At 43.8% G+C, this 20553-nt stretch overlaps 1 protein-coding gene and 1 pseudogene across 4 annotated transcripts; both read right to left on the bottom strand.

Moving 5' to 3' along the window:
- Positions 1-4685: 4685 nt before the first annotated feature.
- LOC101007526 lies at positions 4686-6478 on the bottom strand (annotated as a pseudogene). Its single transcript, XR_639574.4, has one exon. The product of XR_639574.4 is annotated as a eukaryotic initiation factor 4A-I-like (transcript).
- Positions 6479-15927: 9449 nt separating this feature from the next.
- Positions 15928-19979, bottom strand: LOC108582839. 3 transcript variants are annotated; one of them, XM_017951160.3, is made up of 2 exons: positions 19207-19979; positions 15928-18219 (listed from the first exon to the last, which is right to left on the bottom strand). In XM_017951160.3, the coding sequence occupies exons 1-2, from the start codon at positions 19367-19369 to the stop codon at positions 17771-17773; spliced, it is 612 nt and encodes a 203-aa protein (XP_017806649.2). In that variant the 5' UTR covers positions 19370-19979; the 3' UTR covers positions 15928-17770. The 3 variants fall into 3 exon arrangements, 1 of the variants encoding a protein (XP_017806649.2); XR_002518259.2 differs by lacking the exon at positions 15928-18219 and adding an exon at positions 18937-19128; XR_001896688.3 differs by lacking the exon at positions 15928-18219 and adding an exon at positions 18937-19118.
- Positions 19980-20553: the final 574 nt, after the last annotated feature.

Genomic DNA, 20553 nt, shown 5'->3' with positions numbered 1-20553 from the left:
ATTCCTGTGGTTGGATATACTACCTTTTTTGGTCCTTTTATCAGTTGATGGATATTTGGATTGTTTCCACTTTTTGACTATTATGAATAAATGCTGCTATGAATATTCGTGTACAAGATTTTTTGTGGGCGTAAGTTTTCATTTATGTTGAGTATTCACCTACCTAGGAGTGAAATTGCGGGGGTAATATGCTAACTCTGTGTTTAACTATTTGAAGAACTGTAAAATATTTTCCAAAGAGGCTGCACCATTTTACATTTCCACCAGCAATGTACAAAGGTTCCAATCTCTCTACACCCTCACCAATACTTGTTATCTGATTTCTTTATTTTAGGCATCCTAGTGGGTGTGAGATGGTATCTCATTATAGTTTTGATTTGTATTTTCTTAATGACTAGTAATGTAGAGCATCTTTTCCTGGGCTTGTTGGCCATCTGTATATCTTCTTCGGAGAAATTTTCATTCCAATTATTTGCTCATTTGTAAATCGAGTTGTCTTTTTTATTGTTGAGCTGTAACACTTCTGGATTCAAGTTGCTTATGAAATATATGATTTGTAATTATTTTCTCCCATTGTGTGGCTTGTCTTCACTTTCTTGATTGTGTCCTTTGAATCACAAAGGTTTTTCATTTTGATGGAAGTCCAGTTTATTTTTGTTGTTGTTGTGCTTTCGGCATTATATATCTAAGAAGGTTTTGCCTAACCCAAGTCCACAAAGACTTACTCCTGTTTTCTTCTAGGAGTTTTGTAGTTTTAGCTTTTATATTTAGATCTATGATATATTTGGAGGAATTTTCATGTACAGTATAAGGGAAAGATCCAACTTTATTCTTTTGCATGTAGATATTCAGTTGTCCTAGCACCATTTGTTGAAAATAATATTATTTCCATAGTGAATTCTCTTGGCGTGGAATAGATTTTAAAGTGTTACCTTACTTTTTCACCTGATGCTACCCCTAATTTCTTTAAACATCTATTCATTTCCATTGATCATTTCTGTCCTCATAGCTCAGGCCGCTTGGCTAAGCCCTCTCCTAAGGCACCCATTTTAACACACACTGGTGTATGGAGCCCAGACAGGAGGCGGTCTCTATCTCCACGTGGATTAGCCAGGGTAGACCAAGTACTATAACAAACAGCCTCCTCCACCTCAGTGGCCCCACACAATCAAAGTTTATTTTTCTCTTATGGTAGCCCTGTGTTGAGTTGGTGGGGGCAGGGGTGTTCCATGCACGTACTCAGGGCTCAGTCTCCTTCCAGCTAGAGCTCTTCTGTCGCCTTGGGCTTTATAGTCCTCTTTTCTCCCTTAGCTGCTGACCAGACCCAGATGGTCAGGTCTGCTGTCCCCAAGGGCTTATTGTCCTTCACTAGATCTTCTGGCTCTGGCCAGTAGTCAAAGGAAGAAAGAGAGAGAACATGGAGGATCTTGCAGGAGTTTTTTTAAGAGCCAGGCTTGGAAGCACCACACATCATTCCTACTTCCCCAAGATTCACCATACAGCTCCAACTGGCTGCAAGATAAACTGAAAGACGTTGACTCACTGTATGCTGGGAGGAAAGAGAGACAGAATTTGGTGAACATACAGCAATCTCTGTCGTAACGTCTATATAATCTATTTTAAGAATTGACTCCCCAAAATTGTGAGTGTGAATATGTTTGCTCCTAGCTGCTGCAGAACCCGTCCACCTCCAATCTCCCTCCTCCACATTCTGTGATAGGGGCATGTCTCTCCAGCAGCTCAGTTGCAGTTTGTGTGAGCCCCCTTGAAAGGCAGTTTCTGGTTTGAAGAAATGCAAAGATCTGTCTGAGCGGAAGAGAGAGCAGAACTGCAGCAGTCTATGGGAAATCCAGTAGAAAATTCCAGGGGGAGGGAGCCGGTTTCCTGAAAGTTTAAGCTCAAGGGGACCTGAACAATGTATCATGGCAAATCCTTGGGTGTTGAGTATGCTAAGGTTATAGTCTGTATTATGAATTTGGATCTTGTAAATGTCCACTTATTGAATGTCATAAACTGAGGGATTATAAACAAATGAGGCATGAAGACAGAGCGGATTTCTCCTGTCTGGAAAGAACTCCTAGGATTGAAATGTCGTGGGCCTCTGATTAAACTGTGCTTTTGTTGCATGTCCTATGAGACACTGATTTTTCCTTGTCTCTTCTATATTCTTCTGCTGATGCTGAAGTCCTTTCTTCCACTCTGCCATTCACAGGAGCAGAAGAAGCAACTACATGTTTTCCAGAGCCCTCATCGAGAATATAAGAAGGCACCTGGTCTCTCCTACACCATGTGCTGTCCCCAGTAAACTAGCCCCGTCCTTTTGTCTTTTCCTCATGCAGGCCTCAACTGCTGGTCCCCTTTGTAAGGGCTCCAAGCCCCCTGCACCTCACTCTAAATCTGGGCCCTCAACTGAACTGATACCCATGTTAGAGGAAACATATTTGTGCGTTTCTGAAAGACTCAATTTGCCAACTTTTCAGAAAATCGCAGACCCCGTCTGCGATTTGCTCCTTCACTACTGCTTTTGAATAATATCGTGTGTGGCTTGGCGTTTGCTTCCTTCTACTCTGACTGTCCCTTGAAATATGTCTCAGGCCACACCCTCTACCTGGATCGCCCACTTCACTCCAAAAGCCCCCTTCTACCAATATTCAAATAATTCTAAAATCACACTTCGCTCACAGAACCTTTCCCAGTAAACTGGGACCAGGATGATGGTTCTCTCCTTCCCCCACCCCCAAAACCCATCCTGTCTGGACCTGCCATGCACGGGTCATTCGTCACACAACCACACCAAAAACTTGCACCATTTCTTTATTCATTACATTTCACTAATTAACACATTTGTTATTTGTCTCGGGCTGGTTTGCCCAGTTGTAGCTGTCAGTCTGAATCAGTGAGCTCCATCTGACACTGCAAACTTCTAGAATAAGGGATCCTTTCATTCTTGATTATAGCCACCAATAATCATGTTCTGTTTTTTCTTGGGTTCTGGCCTGTGGTCACACAAAACATCAGAACTGAAGTGATGCCTTTAGCTCCCACAATGCATATGGTGACTAAAGGGAAAGTGGAGTGAGTCCAACAGATACTAAGACCATTTATCATGGGCCCTGATTTAAACACAGCACCTTAGGGATTCTTGCCTGAACCCAGTGAGGAGCATAGCTTCGGCCTCATTTTCTAGATGAGACTCAGAGAGGTTCAGTAGCTTGCCCAAAATCAAACCCTAAATTCTGGAACCATTATGCAAATCACGTCTGTCTGATTTTCTGTTTCTTGATGCCTCCCTAAGCCCAAGTGGCAGGTGTTACTGTTCAGCACACTTGCTTAGAATAAAGTGCCTCAGAGCTTTCTCTACATACATGTGTTGATCACAAAGGAGAGAGGATAGCAGCAAAAATCCATCTCTTCTATTAAACCACTAGCTCAATACATATGCCCTGTTGATAATAGGTGAGTACTTTCATTTAGGTACTCATCGATCAAGAACGATAGCAAGTGCAATGAAATGGATAGAGACATCCCATTCCCCTCCCCCAACCCCATGAAGGAGCTGAGTAATATTTTCATAGGGAAAAATTATATGGTCATAAGAATGAGTTTGGGACTCAGTTCTTTCCTATATGTTGGTGAGAATGGATTGCTTTGAGGAAAGATAACAGGCTAGCATGTATGGACTAAAAAGTATTTAAAGGGTCTCTTTCTCTGCACATAGCTGGGCTCGTAAAGTTCTTTTATAGCCTACAGCAGTGACCCAGGTAGTGTTCAGGTACGTGGAAAGGGTTTTAGAGAAGATTCCATTAAGTTCACAGTGAAAGGCTTTTGGCTTTTGATTATTAGCAACTGATAGGACCATCGGGATGTGCAGATGGAGTGCAGTTTATTCCCAATGAGGCTATTTCTGTCATCAGCCAGGTCTTCTCCCAGATCTTCTCCCAGATCCTCCTCCCTCACAACCACTACCTGGCCTGGCAGGCAGCAGTGAGGGTGAGAGTCACGGAGAGGGAAACAAAAGCAACAGTAATGCCATTTACCTACCCCTGATCTCAAAATATAGTGGCTTGAAGCAGCTATTCCTTTGCTCACTAATTTATGGGTTAGTAATTTGGACTGTGCTAAGCTAGGACAGCTGATCTGTGCTCTGAGCGGTGTTGGTAGTGCTCAATCATGTGGCCAGGTCTTGGCTAGGATGGCTGGGCTGGCTGAGTCTCCCTCCATGTGTTCTTTCGCCCTCTAGGAGGCTAACTTGGGCTGTCTACATATTGAAGGAAGAATCCCTACCAGCTGGAGAGAGTAGGTCCCATTGTAAATTGCTTTTCAAGCCTCTGCTTGCATCAGTCTTGCCAATATCTCATGGATTGAAGCAAGTCACACCGCCAAACCTAGCATCAATGTGAGAGGGAACTATGCAAGGAGATGAGTTCAGGGAGATGTGATGTATTGAGGACCATCAGTGTAACAATCTACCATACCATATTTTATAGAATATATGCTACAGTGTGTTTTATGCTCTCCATATGAGCAACTTTTTCTTTTGGAATAATTTGTCCTTTTTTTTGCCTCAAAAAGTGACATTTATTCAAAGAAAAAAAAATGACAAGATGTCCATCCCTTGGCTTCCTTCCCTTCCCCACCCCTGCTGCTCCTCAGCCCCCCAAGATTGAACTCTGGCTGGGGCTAGGAAGCAGGACAGCCCCTCAGAAGAGGTCAGCAACACTGAGGCGCATTTCCTCATGGAGGTGTTGTAGAAGGTCTCGATGTCTCGAAGAGTCCTCTTGTCTTCTTCTGTCACCATGTGAATAGCCACACCTTTACGGCCAAACTGTCCACCTCGGCTCGTTCTGTGGAAATGTTTTCCCTGTTGGTGGGAAGGTCGTAGTTGATGACTAAAGGAACCTGCTGCACATCAATGGCTCTGACCAGCAGGTCAGTGGTAATCAAAACTCTGCTAGAGCCAGAAGCAAACTCCCTCATGATCGCGTCTCGTTCTTTTTGGTCTGTATCTCCACGCATGGCCGAGACAGTGCAATCCCCAGCATGCATGTTCTCGGTGAGCCAGTCCACCTTCCTTCGGGTGTTGAGGAAGACGACTGCCTGGGTGATGGTCAGGGTTTCATACAAGTCACGCAGTGTGTCCAGCTTCCCCTCTTCTCGTTCTACGTTGATGTAGAATTGGCGGATACCCTCCAGGGTCAACTCTTCTTTCTTGACAAGAATCCGAATGGGGTCCCTCATGAACTTCTTGGTCACCTCAAGCACATCAGAAGGCATCGTAGCTGACGGCAAAACTACCTGGGTGTTGCTGTGGAGCTTTTGGAATATGTCATAGATCTGGTCCTTGAATCCACAGCTTAACATTTCATCAGCTTTGTCCAGTACAAACATCTTGATGTATTTGGGAGACAGGTATCTCCGGTTAAGCATATCAAACACACGGCCAGGGGTACCCATGATGATATGGGGAGCTAGATCATCTAGAAAACCCAGAGATTGGTCCAGGAGAGACCCAGCATGTGACCCCTGTCTCACAAATAGTCAGACTGTTTGTGTCTGTAGCCCACAAGGCTACAGCGATCCAGGGAGAGGAGACTGCCTCCCCGCTCTGGGCAGCCCAGCAAGGAGCTGTCCCCACTACTCTGTTCCACCTTCTGCTGCGACCCAGGAGGGTAGGTCCAGGGGAGCTGGAGGGGCAAAGTGTGTACCCTCCATGCCTTTGTCTCCTATGTCAAGGTGCTGTCAAGATACACAGCAAGGAGTATGAGATACATACTCCTTGAAGAGGAGACTGACTTCAAGTAGGATCAAAGGTTACTATTTTAAAAACAAAACTTTTTATTATAGATTATTTCAAACACAGTGCACAGCTTTGAAAAATATCATTCATTCATTCATTCATTCATTCAATAAATGAAAGGACAGACTCCCAGATAAGCAACTGCAGAGTGGGTGTGCCCAACCAGACCTCAACCCCGTCCCCGGTTGTGATTGTCTTCTGTCTAAAAGTTGTGCAGACATTGGCTGATGCTGCCCAGATGTGGAGAAAGATGTAAGACAGACAGCCAAAAGAGGGGTTCTATTTCACAAAACAGAAAGAATAGTGTGGTGACTCCTGCCACCAACCTTCAATAATGACCAACTCAGCCAGTTTTGCTGGTCCATACTTACCCTTCAACTTCCCCATCCCAATTATTTTTAAGCAAGTCTCAGATGTCAGACTATTTTACCATAAATATTTTCGTATATACCACCAAAAGATAAGGACTTAAAATAGCCATTATATTCCTGAATATTATCAGATGTTCCCAGATTGTACCATAATTTTGTATAGTTTGATTAGGAATCCAAATAAGTTCTATACATTGCACTTCATGTTTATATCTTTTCAGAGTCCTTGGCTGGGCGTGGTAGCTCACGCCTGTAATCCCAGCACTTTGGGAGGCCAAGGCAGGTGGATCACCTGAGGTCGGGAGTTCAAGACCAGCCTGACCAACATGGAGAAACCCCGTCTCTACTAAAAATACAAAATTAGCCAGGTAGGTGTGGTGATGCATGCCTGTAATCCCAGCTACTAGGAAGGCTGAAGTGGGAGAATCGCTTGAACCCGGGAGGCAGAGGTTGCAGTGAGCTGAGATGGTGCCATTGCACTCCAGCCTAGGCAACAAGAGTGAAACCGTGGGCCAGGCACCGTGACTCACGCCTATAATTCCAGCACTTTGGGAGGCCGAGGTGGGCGGATCACAAGGTCAGGAGATGGAGACCATCCTGGCTAACATGGTGAAACCCCGTCTCTACTAAAAATACAAAAAATGAGCCAGGCATGGTGGCGGGCACCTGTAGTCCCAGCGACTCAGGAGGCTGAGGCAGGAGAATGGCGTGAACCCGGGAGGCGAAGCTTGCAGTGAGCCACGATCGCGCCACTGCACTCCAGCCTGGGCAACAGTGCGAGACTCCATCTCAAAAAAAAAAAAAAAAAAGAATCCTTTAATCTGTGGTTTCTTCTGCCTTCTACTTTATTTTCTTGCAATTTATTAAAGAAATTTGGTTGTTTTGCCTGTAGAGTTTCCTACAGTCTGGGTTTTGCTGATTGCTTCCAAGTGACCTTGGTAACATGTTCCTCTGTCCCACATTTTCTATAAATTGGGTAGTTAGATCAAGAGGCTTGATCAGATTTAATTTTTTTTTTTTTTTGGCAAGATTATGTTACAGGTTATTTCTCTCTTTCTTTTTATTGTGGCAAAAAAATAAAATAAAATAAAACCACATACCTAAAATGTATAATCTTAAGTATTTTCAAGTGTACGGTTCAGTAGCTTTAGTATCTTCACACTGTTGTGCAACCATCACCACCATCCCTCTCCAGAACCTTTCCATCTTGCAAAACTAAAGCTCTGCACCCATTAAACAAAAGCTCCTCATTGCCCCCATTCCAGCACCTGGCAATCACCATTCTACTTTCTGTCTCTATGAATTGGACTACTCTAGGTACTTCATGTAAGTGGAATCACACAATATTTGTCTTTTGGTGACTGGTTTGTTCCACTATCATAGTGTTCTCAGGGTTCATATTGTAGCATGCGTCAGAAGTCCCTTCACCTTCAGGGCCACCATTGTATGCGTGTACCAGGTTTGTTTATCCACTCATCCATCAATCTGCCCAGTCTTTGGCCATTTACACCTTTTGACTATAATGCTGCTATAAACATGGGTGTGCAAATATCGCTTCAAGATCGTTCATTTAATTTTTGTGGGTATATACCTAGAAATCAAATGACTGGATCCTAAGGTAATTCTATTTCTCATATTTTGAGGAAACTTCAAACTGTGTTCCACAGCAGCTGCACCATTTTACAATTCCACCAACAACGTGCAAGCATTCCAATTTCTCTGCCTCTGCTCCAACACTTGTTTTATTTTTGTTTAATTGCTACACATTTTTTGTTTTTTGATTAGCCATCCTCCCAGGTGTGAGGTTATATTTTATTGTGGTTTTGATTTGCATTTTCCTAATGATCAGTGACGGTGACACTGAGCATCTTTCATATGCTTGTTGGCCATTTGTATATCATATTTAGAGAAATGTCTGAGTCTTTTGCCCATTTTTTTAATTGAATTTTTTGTTTTTGTTTTTGTTGAGTTGTAGGAATTCTTTATGTATTCTGGATCCTAACCCCTTATAACCTTGTATGAATTGCAAATATGTTCTACCATTCTGTGGGTTATTTTTTCATTCTGTTGATTGTCTTTTGATACACAGAAGCTTTTAATTTTGATGTAGTCCCATTTGTCTATTTTTACTTTTGTTGACTGTTCTTTTGGTATCATACTGAGGAAATCCTTGATAAATCCAATATTGTGAAGCTCTCCCCTTATGCTTTTTTCTACAGTTGTCTTTTTAGCCATTATTGGTGATTATTGCCAAGAACAATGATTTCACCAGAGGTTCCAAAAAATGTGATATTCCAATTTAATCCTTCTTCCTTTATTAGCTGAAATACTTCTGTAAAGATAAATTTCCCTCTTTACTGGGTTGTCCTGGGGCTCATTTTATGCTGGAAACATTTATTTTTTCCTTTTATTTACAAGTTTTCAAAATAATGTATTGGTTGCCTAGTTATCCTTAAAAGAGGACAAATGAGAGAGTTTTTTAAAGTTTCATTGTGAACTTAAACATTTAAGGAGTTTAATGTGTTTAATCCACAGCAGTTGTTATTTTTATTGTTCAAACATTTCCATCTTTAGACAAAGGGAGACTTCATGTTGGCTCCTGGATTCTTTTGGCATGGCCCTAAGATTTTTTGATCGATTCCTTGCTTTCTGATATATCAAGGTGTTTTAGGCCTATTTGACAATTTCCTGTCCTAGACAAAGAATTGACCATTGAGATAATATTTAAGTATAAATAGTACTGAGATTTTAAAATATAGAATGAGACTACTGTAATAATCTCAACATTGGCTGGGTGCAGTGGCTCACACCTATAATCCTAGCACTTTGGGAGGCCAAGGTGGGTGGATTACCTGAGGTCAGGAGTTCAAGACCAGCCTGGCCAACATGGTGAAACCCCATCTCTACTAAAATACAACAATTAGCTAGGCATGATGAGGGGTGCCTATAATCCCCGCTACTTGGGAGGCTGAGATAGGAGAATTGCTTGAACCTGGGAGACGGTGGTTGCAGTGAGTTGAGATCACACCACTGCACTCCAGCCTGGACAGCTAAGCAAGACTCCATCTCAATAATAATAACAATAATAATAATAATAATCTCAATAATAATAATAATAATCCTCAGTAACATTGTGGAATTGGACTGAACTAGCCCAAGATTCTTGAGTATTGAGACTAGCATAATCAGGGCATTTATGGAAAAACATGAACCAATTTCATGTTTATACCCCCAATGAATTGAAAATTCTTAATGGGTTGATACAGACATCCAAGTGGAGAGGTCAAGAAGGCAGTTGGAGGCATAATTTAGAACTCAGTGGGAAGATCCAGGCTGAAAGCACAGATCTGGGAAATATCTTGTTGACTTATCTGTAAGTCTCAGGGATAGATGAGATGCTCTAGAGAGAAAATGCTGAGGGAAAAGAGAAGCAGGCTAAGGATAGAGCCTTGGGCTACACCAACAGTTAGTCATTTGAGAAGAGGTGGAACCAGCAGAGGGATCCAAACGTTTATTAAGTTAGGCGGAAACCAGGACATTGAGGTGGTCCTGAAACGAAAACAAGAGTATATTTCAAGAAGGAAGTCAACTGTGTCCAAGAGAGAAGTTGAGAGAAAGACCAGAAAACAACCATTGTATTTGGCAAAGTGGAAGTCATCTGTGACTTTGACAGGAAGGGTTTCCAAGGTCAGTGGGGTTGGAGGCATCAGTGGAGTGTGTTGAGGAGATGGACTGTGTCTTCATGGAGACTTCAAGGTAGTGGACTCTCAGTTATCTGATGACATTAAGTGACAGGTAAGGCGTCTCATTACCAAAGAACAATCTTACACACAGGGAAGGAGAGCTCCAAGTGTTCAAGCGGGCAGGTGGGCAGAGAGGAGGGCAGCAAACTATGGGCAGATCAGGCCTACTCTTTATCTGCTTTTTTTCAAAACCATAGTTTAAAAAAACATGTAACAGAAAATTGGTCATCTTAACCTCTTATTTTTTTCTTTTTTTTTTTTGAGACAGGGTCTTACCCTGTCACCCAGGCTGGAGTGCAGTAGTGTAATCTCGGCTCACTGCAACCTCTGCCTCCTGGGTTCAAGCGATTCTCCCACCTCAGCCTCCTGAGTAGCTGGGATTACAGGTGTGAGCCACTGTGCCCGGCTAAATTTTTTTGTATTTTTAGTAAAGATGGGGTTTCGCCACACCGGCCAGGTTGGTTTAACTATTTTTTAAGTGTCCAGTTCAGTAGTGTTCACTAAGTATATTCACCTTATTGTTCCATGGATCTCCAGAACTTTTTTTCACTTTGCAAAACTGAAATTCTATACCCATTAAACAACAACTCCCCATTCCCCCTTCCCCTGAGCCCCTAACAACCACCATTCTACCTTCTGTCTGGATATGTTTGACTACTCCAGGTACCTCACATAACTTACCTCCTTATTTAAGGAGTCTGGAAGCTGGCTGCAGTGGCTCACACCTGTAATCCCAGTACTTTGGGAGGCTGAGGCTGGAGTTCGCTTGAGGCCAGGAGTTTGAGACCAGTCTGGGCAACAAAGCAAGACCTCATTCTACAAAAAAAAAAAAAAAGTTTTAAAATTAGCTGGGTGAGATGGCACCTGCTTATAGTCCCAGCTACTCAGGAGGTTGAAATGGGAGGATTGCTTGAACCCATGAGTTGGAGGCTGCAGCGAGCTATGACCGTGCCACTGCACTCCAGCCTGGGTGACAGATTGAAACCCCATCTTTAGGAAAAAAAAAGAATCAAACTCAAATCTCAAAGAGCCATGTGTATGAAGGACCCTGTGGAAGAACAGTTGGACTGTCCAGAGAAAATATAAGTCCATGCTGCAAAGCCCAGTCTGGGAAAGGTCCAGCTAACCAAGAGCAGCATTTTGGGAACTGAGAGATAAAACTGACCACTGAGGGTATGCGATGCTGCCCCAGCCCATGGCTGCCTAAGCCGAGGAGAGCCAGGTGGACTGCGAGAGGAGTAAGAGGCAACATCCCACACAGAGAGGAAGAAGCACCAGCCAGTGGCTGTTGTGAGGTGGCTTCTGCAGCCACTGGAAAAAGCTCTGCTGAGATGGCTCAGCTTGACTGGCTTTGCCCTGGAAACAAAGAGCAACAGGTGAAAGAGAAGATTAAAGTCGAAAACAAACACTTGCACCCATCCTGATGAGGAGCTGGGTATTGCTGGGGCCTGATGGGACAGCTCAAGGCCACCCTTCTTTTTTGGGATAATGCTCAATCCTCCTCCATGAAGGTGTCTGGGGAGGCAGGACCGTGTGGCTCTTTCAAAAGGCAGCCTGCCGCCACACACCCAGGCTCATCTCTCAAAAGGCTTACAGACGTCTGGAGCAGACGCCAAATGTTGCAACCAGCGTCTCAGAGTCTCCTGTCCTGGTGCAATAACACGGGGCAACCCAGTCTGAGTTTCCTCGTTACCATCTTCAAAGCCAATGCTAAGGGGAGGTGGTGATAGGAGAACTCACTGGCTCCATTGGCTCACTCATTCGGTAATGCTAATGTGTGCATTTGAGCTGCCATGTCGGCTTACATTCAGCGTGGCAGTGCGGTTTTTCTAGTCATTTCTAGCAACTGACCTAGGGTGCAGGAGCTCCAGGCTCTAGTCCCAATCCTGCTACCTGTCAGCTGTGTGACTGTGGTCAGGCCACTCAACTTCTCTGAGCCTCGGTAGCAGCTCTGTCCCACAGAATTGTTTTGTAAAAGAAGATTATATACCTAAAGTTAACTTTTAGCCATAAATTATTACTGAAAGTTTGGATTTTGTGTTGTATCCTTAAGAATACATTTTATCGAATTTTAGTAAAGTCCTCCAGTGGCTTCCCATTGCCTTCCCTTGACTTAAGAGTGTAGGTGATGTGGGGCCTGCCGGACTCTGACTCCATTTCTTCCCCTCTTGCTGTCTTCACACACAGACTCTCACCACACTGAACTTATTTCTGCTCCATAAGTATTCCAATGCTCTTCCCACCCCAGGGCTTTGGCCCCTGTTCTCCCGTCTGCCTGGAATCCTTCTCACTCTGGCCCAACTCAAATATCATTTCATCAGATCCATCATTGTACCTGATGTTGTCCCCGACCTCCTTACAATCTCTATCCCGGTAAACTTACTGTATTTTCTTCATGAAACTGTCGCCCTGTTATTTCTGTTGGTTTTACTTATTCTTGTGTTCCCTACGAAAAGGGACATAAAAGCTAGATGTTTGCCTTATTCACTTCTGTCTCTTTCACCTGGAGTGGCGCCTGGCTTGTAGGAGGAGTTTAATAAGTATTCATGGGGCCTGGCGCGGTGACTCACGCCTGTAACCCCAGCACTTTGGGAGGCTGACGTGGGCGGAGCACGAGGTCAAGAGACAGAGACCAGCCTGGCCAACGTGGTGAAACCCTGTCTCTACTAAAAATATACAAAAATTAGCTGGGCGTGGTTGTGCGCACCTGTGTTCCCAGCTACTTGGGAGGCTGAGGCAAGAGAATCGCTTGAACCTGGGAGGCGGAGGTTGCAGTGAGCCAAGGTCATGCCACTGCACTCCAGCCTGGCGACAGAGTGAGATTCCATTGAAAGAAAAAAAAAAAAAAAGAAAATTCATAGAACAAAGTAATTACCACTAGGGAAATTCTTCCTATTAAATTTTTAAGCCGGCACAGTGGCTCACTCCTGTAATCCTAGCACTTTGGGAGGCCGAGGCAGGCGAATCATCTGAGGTCGGGAGTTCGAGACCAGCCTGACAAACATGGAGAAACCCCGTCTCTACTAAAAATACAAAATTAGCCAGGTGTGGTGGCTCATACCTGTAATCCCAGCTACTCTGGAGGCTGAGGCAGAAGAATCACTTGAACCTGGGAGATGGAGGTTGCAGTGAACCAAGATCGCGCCATTGCACTCTATCCTGGGCAACAAGAGTGAAACTCCATCTCAATAAATAAATAAATAATTTTTTAAGTAGGTTCATTCATGGAAGCAAAGTAAATTTCAAATAGTAATTTTATTTGACTAAGAATCTGGTTCTTCACGTCCTTCTATACATTAAAAAAACAAAAACAAAAACTATACTCATATTGAATATATGATCTTATAATCTACTTTTCTCAACATCACTGAATCTTTCTTCTGCAACGTTTTAATGGTGCCATGTGGATGTATCATAGCTTACCTGACCAATTCTCTGTGGTATATGTAATGAGAAATATTGTTTTGAAGAGCCACTAATAAATATTCCAAATGTCCCTCCAGAAAGGCTTTGCCAGTTTACACTCCTACCAATGTATAAAAGAGATTCATTTTCTGAACTCCTGCCAATACTGAATTTCACCACTAAAAAAAAGGAAACAAAATGTTTGCTAATTTGATAAGTGAAAAAGGATCTCATGATTGCTTTATTTTGCTTTTCTTTAATTACTTGTGAATGTGAAGTGTTTTTTTCGTTTGCAATTTTATCATGTTGTATTTCCTCGCTTACAAATTATCTCTTTATGTTTCTGTTGGCTTTATTTTTAAATTGTTATTGTTGGTTTTCTCTGTGGTATTCATCTTTTATTGATTTGTCAAAGCTATTTTTATATTAAGGTGATTTGCCTTTGTCACAGATTGCAAATATTTTCCCGATATGTTTGTTGTCCTTTAATTTTGTTTTTGGATCTAGGGCAGTATAAATCCCTAGCCAGGCTCATGTTCTGGAAGCTAAGCCAGCCAGAAGGGAAAGTTCCTCTCAGTGAAATCTAAGCCCCAGCCTAGCCAGTGTGGGGCCTTGAACAACATAAGGCCAGGCTAGAGCATCTGAAGTGTTCAGATGATTTCAACTAAATATTTCTATGGCAACCAACTGCCATTTATTCTTACTAATGGACACTGCCTCTGATCTATGGGTATTTAAACTTCAGGAACTTTTAAAGGTGGGAATAAATGAAGCTATAATGGTAAAACAATAGGCATTAAAAACTTTAAAAATTTTTTAAAAGTGTTTTATTCACTTTTTTTTCTCAGAGGGCAGTCTTCTTCTGCCTTCTCTCTCATAGAACCAGTAATGCAGCTAGACACGGTGGCTCATGCCTATAATCCCAGCACTTTGGGAGGCTGAGGAGGCAGGATTGCTTGAGGCCAGGAGTTTTAGATCAGCCTGGCCAACATAGTGAGACTCCATCTCTACTAAAAATTTAAAAATTAGCCAGGTGTGGTAGCAAGCACTCCCAGCTACTCAGGAGGCTGAGATGGGAAGATCACTTGAACCCGGGAATTTGAGGCTGCAGTGAGCTGTGATCGTGACACTGCACTCTAGCCTGGGTGACACAGCAAAGACCTTGTCTCAAAAAAAAAAAAAAAAAAAAAAAAAAAAAAAGAATCAAGGGCCAGAAATGCAATAGGAGGTGAGCCCTGTGGAGAGAGATTGGCAGTAAGGAACATTCAGTGTAGGGAGGGAGAAGGTACATCAAATGCCTTCCATCTCCAAATGAGTATTTGGATGTCCTTTCCTCCCAATCTCTACTAATTTCAATCTCAATACCTACTATTGATTCCCTTCCTTCCAATCTCTAGTAATGATTGGCACAGAGTAGTTGCTCAATAAAATACTTTCAAACTGATTAAAGTTATATAAGATTACTTATAACTTCTGTGCTAATTCTTGTCACATATATTTGTGTTTTATACATTTCAAAGTGAGATTAGTTTCACTTTCAAGATTGTCCTCAGACAGCTGAGGCTGCCTCTCAGTGTAGCATGACTACCAGACCCTCTCACTCATCTTTTGTCAAAAATTTCCAGAAGACTGGAAGCCATTCCTTGATCCAGTCCTCTTGGAATGTAAACCTGTTCCTCTCATTTCCTTCCCTGTGGACACCACCTCCCCTGCCCCATTTGGAGCTCTTAGGACTGTCATTAAATCCCTTCTCAGCCATCCCACCTTTCAGCCTTGCCCAGGGCCCATTCCCAAACCCCTCCAGCCTGTGTCATTTGCATCCTTCCATTCAGTTCTGCTGGTTCTGCTCTGTGTCAAGAGTGTCAGAGACTTGGGGGGAAGGTGAGCTATGAGGTGGCCGGCAGGAGAAATGTGAGAAAATAAACAGCAAAGGCCCCAAGAGGGATTATTACGCTGAGTTCGGCTTTAATTGTCTCCTGCTCCCTGGGGCTCTCACTGTCCCAGGGAATCCCCAGGTGCTCAGCAGGGATTCCCCTGTGGCAAAAACCCTGGTGGCTTCAAAAGCCTCAGCAATATGAAGCCTAGTACATTGAAGAAACACGGTTTCCAGCTGTGTGAAAACACCTTGGGGCAGAGTCTTGTGCCAGATGTAGTGCCCTTCGTGAAGTATTGAATAAGAATCCTTGACGTTTTATGAATGTGGTGCAGCGTAAGTACGCAATATGAAAATTTGAACATGTTTAAACAGAAGCTGCAGTTAATTTGTGCAAATATTCCTACCTAAATCTTTACCCTAACTATTCTATTAACATACCTAGGGCACACCGCCGTTTTAGGAGTGTCATAGGATTTGTGTATGTGTGCCTACAAAAGCTTTAACTGAGCTTCAGAAAGCAAGTCTTTGTAGTGGATCTACTTTTATTTAGTTAGTTTTTTTAGAGACACGGTCTCAGTCTATCCCCCAGGCTGGAGCGCTGTGCTGCGATCTTTGCTCACTGCAGCCTCCAACTCCTGGGTTCACGCGATCCTCCTACCTCAGCCTCCCAAGTACTGGGACTACAAGCACACATCATGGTGCCTGGCTAACCTAATTTTTTTTTTTTTTTTTTGGTAGAGACAGGGTCTCTCTATGCTACCCAGGCTGGAAATCTACATTTTCTTAATCACAACAGTGATTAACTGTCGATGGTCCTTTCATCTTCTTTTCTGTAGAATTACCTGTAGAATACAGACCATAGGCCTCTGTTTATTGGGTGTGACCACGTTCCCATCTGCATCCCAGCAAAAACCCAATCCCCATAATTAACTGGCCTTTGCTATTTTATTGTCTGTCACCTGTGCCCTGGTGTATGGTGGCCTCTTTCCTTTTCTTGTTTAAGTAAAGTGAGGAATGTTTTGTCAGCTCATATTTCTTTTTCAGCAGCTGTGTGGCAGGGTGTCTGAAAGAGATTCACAATGATCTGTTGGAAATCCATCATAAAGCTGGTTGTCTGATCCCCTGACATGATCACGTCAGACAGAGCTGCCCTTTGCCTTGTGTCACAATCTTGAAAGTGAAACTAATCTCACTTTGAAATGTGTAAAACACAAATACATGTGGCAAGAATTAGCACTGAAGTTATAAGTAATCTTATATAACTGTAATCAGTTTGAAAGTATTTTATTGAGCAACTACTCTGTGCTAATCATTACTAGAGATTGGAAGGAAGGGAATCAATTGTAGGTATTGAGATTGAGATTAGTAGAGATTGGGAGGAAAGGAAAACTCTTTTGTGATGTTAACCCATATTTAGTATTTTTTCAAGAAAATAGGAATAACCTTAGAAGAAGGCAGTCCACAAATATTTCCCCCAGTAACCTGCCTTGCTTCCTACATTTCGCAGATCTCCCTGTTATCTTGGGGGTTGTCAATGTTCTGCAGCACACCAAGAGGAAGAAGATCTCAGGCACAGGACCGAGCACCATTCCACCAAAACCTCACTGAATTCCCCATCTTGCCTATCCTTTCCTCATTTCCTTTGTACATTTTTTCTTAAGCTCTAGTTAATGTTTTCCACCCTACGGCTTTCCCAACAATTCCATCCATCTCCCCTGCCAAAGTACACTTGGGATTTACAAAGTTTGCTAGTAATGCCACAAGTGAAATCAAATTATAACAAAGTGTCTATTTGACAGACCAAGAGATTTTAAAGCCTTAGCCAGCCAGACTCTCTTATTGGAAGTAATCTTTGTTATGATGTATTTTATGATCTTTTAGAGTTTGTAGCGTTGGAATTTGACTTGTAATAGCCCTGGAATGTGGCATCGGGTTTCTTTTTATATTATAAATCCCAGAAAACTAGAGATCACAAAATATGGTTTTGGTGTCCTGCTCAGAGGGTGACATGGACACTTACCAATAGATACGTGCTATTTGAGGATATGCCCCATAGGAAATGGGCTTAGGTAGCCTTTATTCACCCACCTCTTGGTGGCTTAATAGGAGGAACTATGTAGGATAAAAATTTTTCATTCATTTGTTAACCCATTCAGTACATGCTGTTTTTGTCATTACATTTGTAGGAGAGGGAGAACTTTCCCCTTACCCTGGACAGTCGGAGATCTGAGTCTGTGAAATAAATAGACAGCAGACAGATTAACAGGAGAAAAGAGAGACAAATGTATTATGTGCACACGGGCATCACAGGAAGGAAAAGTGAGCACCCCCAAGCCCAGCGAGATCTAGGTGTTTAGATACCTGCTTCACAGGAGAGAGTGGAGGGGGAATGTAGGAAACTTGGGGGACAGTAAATGATTCTGGGGAAGATGAACAGGGCCTCGGAAGAAGAGGGCACAGCCTGTGACGAGTCTATGTCTGGGCATAGTGTGGCCTCCAGACACCACTCCTGTGATTTATGTTCAATCTTCCCTGGTTGGTGAGAAACCCCAGTGAGGCTCTTTCGGAGGCTCTGTCTTTAGACAGATAAAGGGACCGGAGAGAGCTCCCTGCTGCCTTTGCTGTTCTCCAAATGCCCTAAGTGCAAAGAAAGCAGCATACCAAAGCAGCATATGTTGGGCTGCCCTTTCCTGAAGTCCACATTCAGGCTGGAACGAGCACTTCCCAATGCAGGGCAACCTGCCAGGTGCCAGTGGGAACCCAAGTCCACGGGGCCTGGTCTTGCTCTCACAGTGCCTGATTCAGCACAGATGCAACGACAGGTGCTCAGACACCGCAATGCCAGGCTGACTGTGGCAGGTGTCACAGGAATGTGGAAGCGATGTGTGCTTGGAGCACAGGGGTGGGAGAGGCCCCTGCCAGCTGGTGTGAGGAGAGCCAGCTTGCTGATGAGGGGGCACCTTCTTGGGCAGACAGGAGACTCACAGCTGCTATTGCTGTGTTGCCTGTGAGGATGGTGAGAAAGGCCTAATAGGAAATAGGGAAGGGAGGGAGAGGAACAAAGAGAGTGGAGGTTAAGAAGGACTTGGCTATTGATTCCACACAGAGGGAGAGGACAAGGGAGAGGGCAAAACGCGCTTTTTGCCCAATGACAACAACCACCACCTATTGAACATTTAACAGGTACCAGGGACTTCACTTTTTATACATTTATTATTATTTTGAGATGGATTCTCACTCTGTCACCCAGGCTGGAGTGCAGTGGCACGATCTTGGCTCACTGCAACCTTGGCCTCCCGGGTTCAAACAATTCTCCTGCCTCAGCCTCCCAAGTAACTGGGACTACAGGCGCGTGCCACCACACCTGGCTAATTTTTTGTATTTTTAGTACAGATGGGTTTTCGCCATGTTAGCCAGGATGGTCTTGATCTCCTGACCTCCTGATCTGCCCGCCTTGGCCTCCCAAAGTGCTGGGATTACAGGTGTGAGCCACTGTACCTGGCCTCATACATTAATTCACATGGTCTCCACCCCATCCCTTTCCTCCCTCAGCCCCTACATTTTGCGGATTAGGATTGAAGCCCAGGAAGGATAGATGACTTGCCCCATCACCCAGCTGCCACGAGCCGGGACTGGGATTGAACCCAGGCATGGCTGTCCCGAGGCCGAGTCTTCTTTTCTGCAGCATGTTGCCGAGTGACCATGAGAATAGAGGTTTCTGAGAAGACTCAGAAAAGGGATTAGTTTTCAAGAGCTGCCAGAGTATTAAACCCGTTTATTTACATGTCCAATCTGTGCATTCTTTCACTCATTCTCGTCAGTAGTTGGGTTTCCGCAGTATTGCTGGGGCACCCTATCCTCTGGGCTGCTTCCTGGGCGTCTACGTGGACAGCTTCTCCCAATGCTGAGTAGTCTCACGGTGTTTGCTTCAAAGTACTGAGTATCAACCACCATGCTCAAGTGCACACAGCATTTCTGGGGAGTGTCAGCCCACAAAACCTCCCCCTCACTCACGTTTTATCTGTTCCCCAGCAAGTGAGCAGGGCGATGAGCTGCCCCGGATTCTGCACCATGCTCCCCACATTTCCCTTGATCCTGGAGGAGGAAGCCAGAGCCCCGGCCGGCTCTGTTCTGATGCCACGCTCCCTCCTCTCAGCCTCTGCCTTCCTGGCTGCATCAGCCTGCGGTCGCTTCACTTTCTGCCTGCAGAGCAGATGGCCTCGGTCAGGAATTCCTGGGAGAAAATTCCGTTCAGGAATAGAACTTTGCAAACACAAATATAGAGAGAATATCTGAACCACTGATGGGAAAGTGGATGAGAAAAAAAGAAAAGAATCAGGACATTACAGAGAGAGGCGCACATGCAGACGTTTCTGAATTTCTAGACTTAGATGCTGTGAAGTAGATTACCTAGATAGCCTCAACGCAAGAGATGCTTTATTTTCTAGGAAAATTTAATAGAACAGTTCTAAATACATTTGCTGCAGATCTAGAAACACAAAATAAATTTTAATCCATGTTGCTCTACACTTGGGAAAAAGAAGCGACGAATCTAGCCAAGGGAACTAATATTTATGGAGTATCCACTATACTACAGCTTTTTCCTCTGTGGTTTTCTGTCATCCTCTTAACAATTCTGTTAGTCCTCATGTATAAAGACAAGGAAAGAGAGTCTCAAAAAATTAAATAATTGACCACCCTTACTCGAATGTATATTCTGATGTCGAACTTCAGAGAGCTGGGCCTCTCCGGGGTGGTTTTAACCTGTCAGTGAGCTGCCGCCCCCCCTACCCCCGCCACCGCCAACACTCCCTCCGCCCCTTGCATCAAAACCACTTCCCTTTTCCCCACACCACGGCGAAGCCGCAGGAGAAATTCCTGCTAATTTCAGCTCGCTTGAGAGATGGAACCTCCAAGTCTCTTGGGAATGTTCCCTTCTCGGCTTTTAGGTCAAATCCATGACTTCCTTCTCCTTGTTACGGCAAGATCTACCTGCCCAGTGTCTCTTTCCAGCCCTACTTGGCAGCTCTCTTCCTATCTGCAGAGATAGCCAGGCTAGCTGGGGAGACCAAGGAAGATGTAGGACTGTGATTATGATGTCACACATCCCCTGGGCTCTGTGGGGGCTCTCCCCGCCATATCTCACTTTGCACATCCTGTTGCTTGTCTCGTGCTGTTTGACAAATGGGCTCTTGACCTTTGCCCAATCCTCTTGCTTCTTGCAGTTGAAACTCAAAAAAAATAAAGAAAAAGAAAAGAAAAGAAAAAAATATAAGACTTACTGTTTGAAGCCATATGAAAACCTACTAGAGTAAACCAAATGCCTTTGATGATCATATATACCCATACATAAAAACGAAA

The sequence above is a fragment of the Papio anubis genome, chromosome 15 (genome assembly GCF_008728515.1).
Source record: "Papio anubis isolate 15944 chromosome 15, Panubis1.0, whole genome shotgun sequence".
Taxonomy (NCBI): domain Eukaryota; kingdom Metazoa; phylum Chordata; class Mammalia; order Primates; family Cercopithecidae; genus Papio; species Papio anubis.
Note: the sequence above shows the minus strand (reverse complement) of the source record. Positions and strands in the feature narration are given on the sequence as shown.

Excerpts from the sequence above, each read along its gene's own strand:
- LOC108582839 (XM_017951160.3), bottom strand. The coding sequence starts at position 19,369 with ATGCAGCCAGGAAGGCAGAGGCTGAGAGGAGGGAGCGTGGCATCAGAA. Across the intron at positions 18,220-19,206 it reads TGCTGGGGAACAGATAAAAC|GCCTTTCTCACCATCCTCAC; the intron begins GTGAGTGAGGGG and ends ATTTCCTATTAG.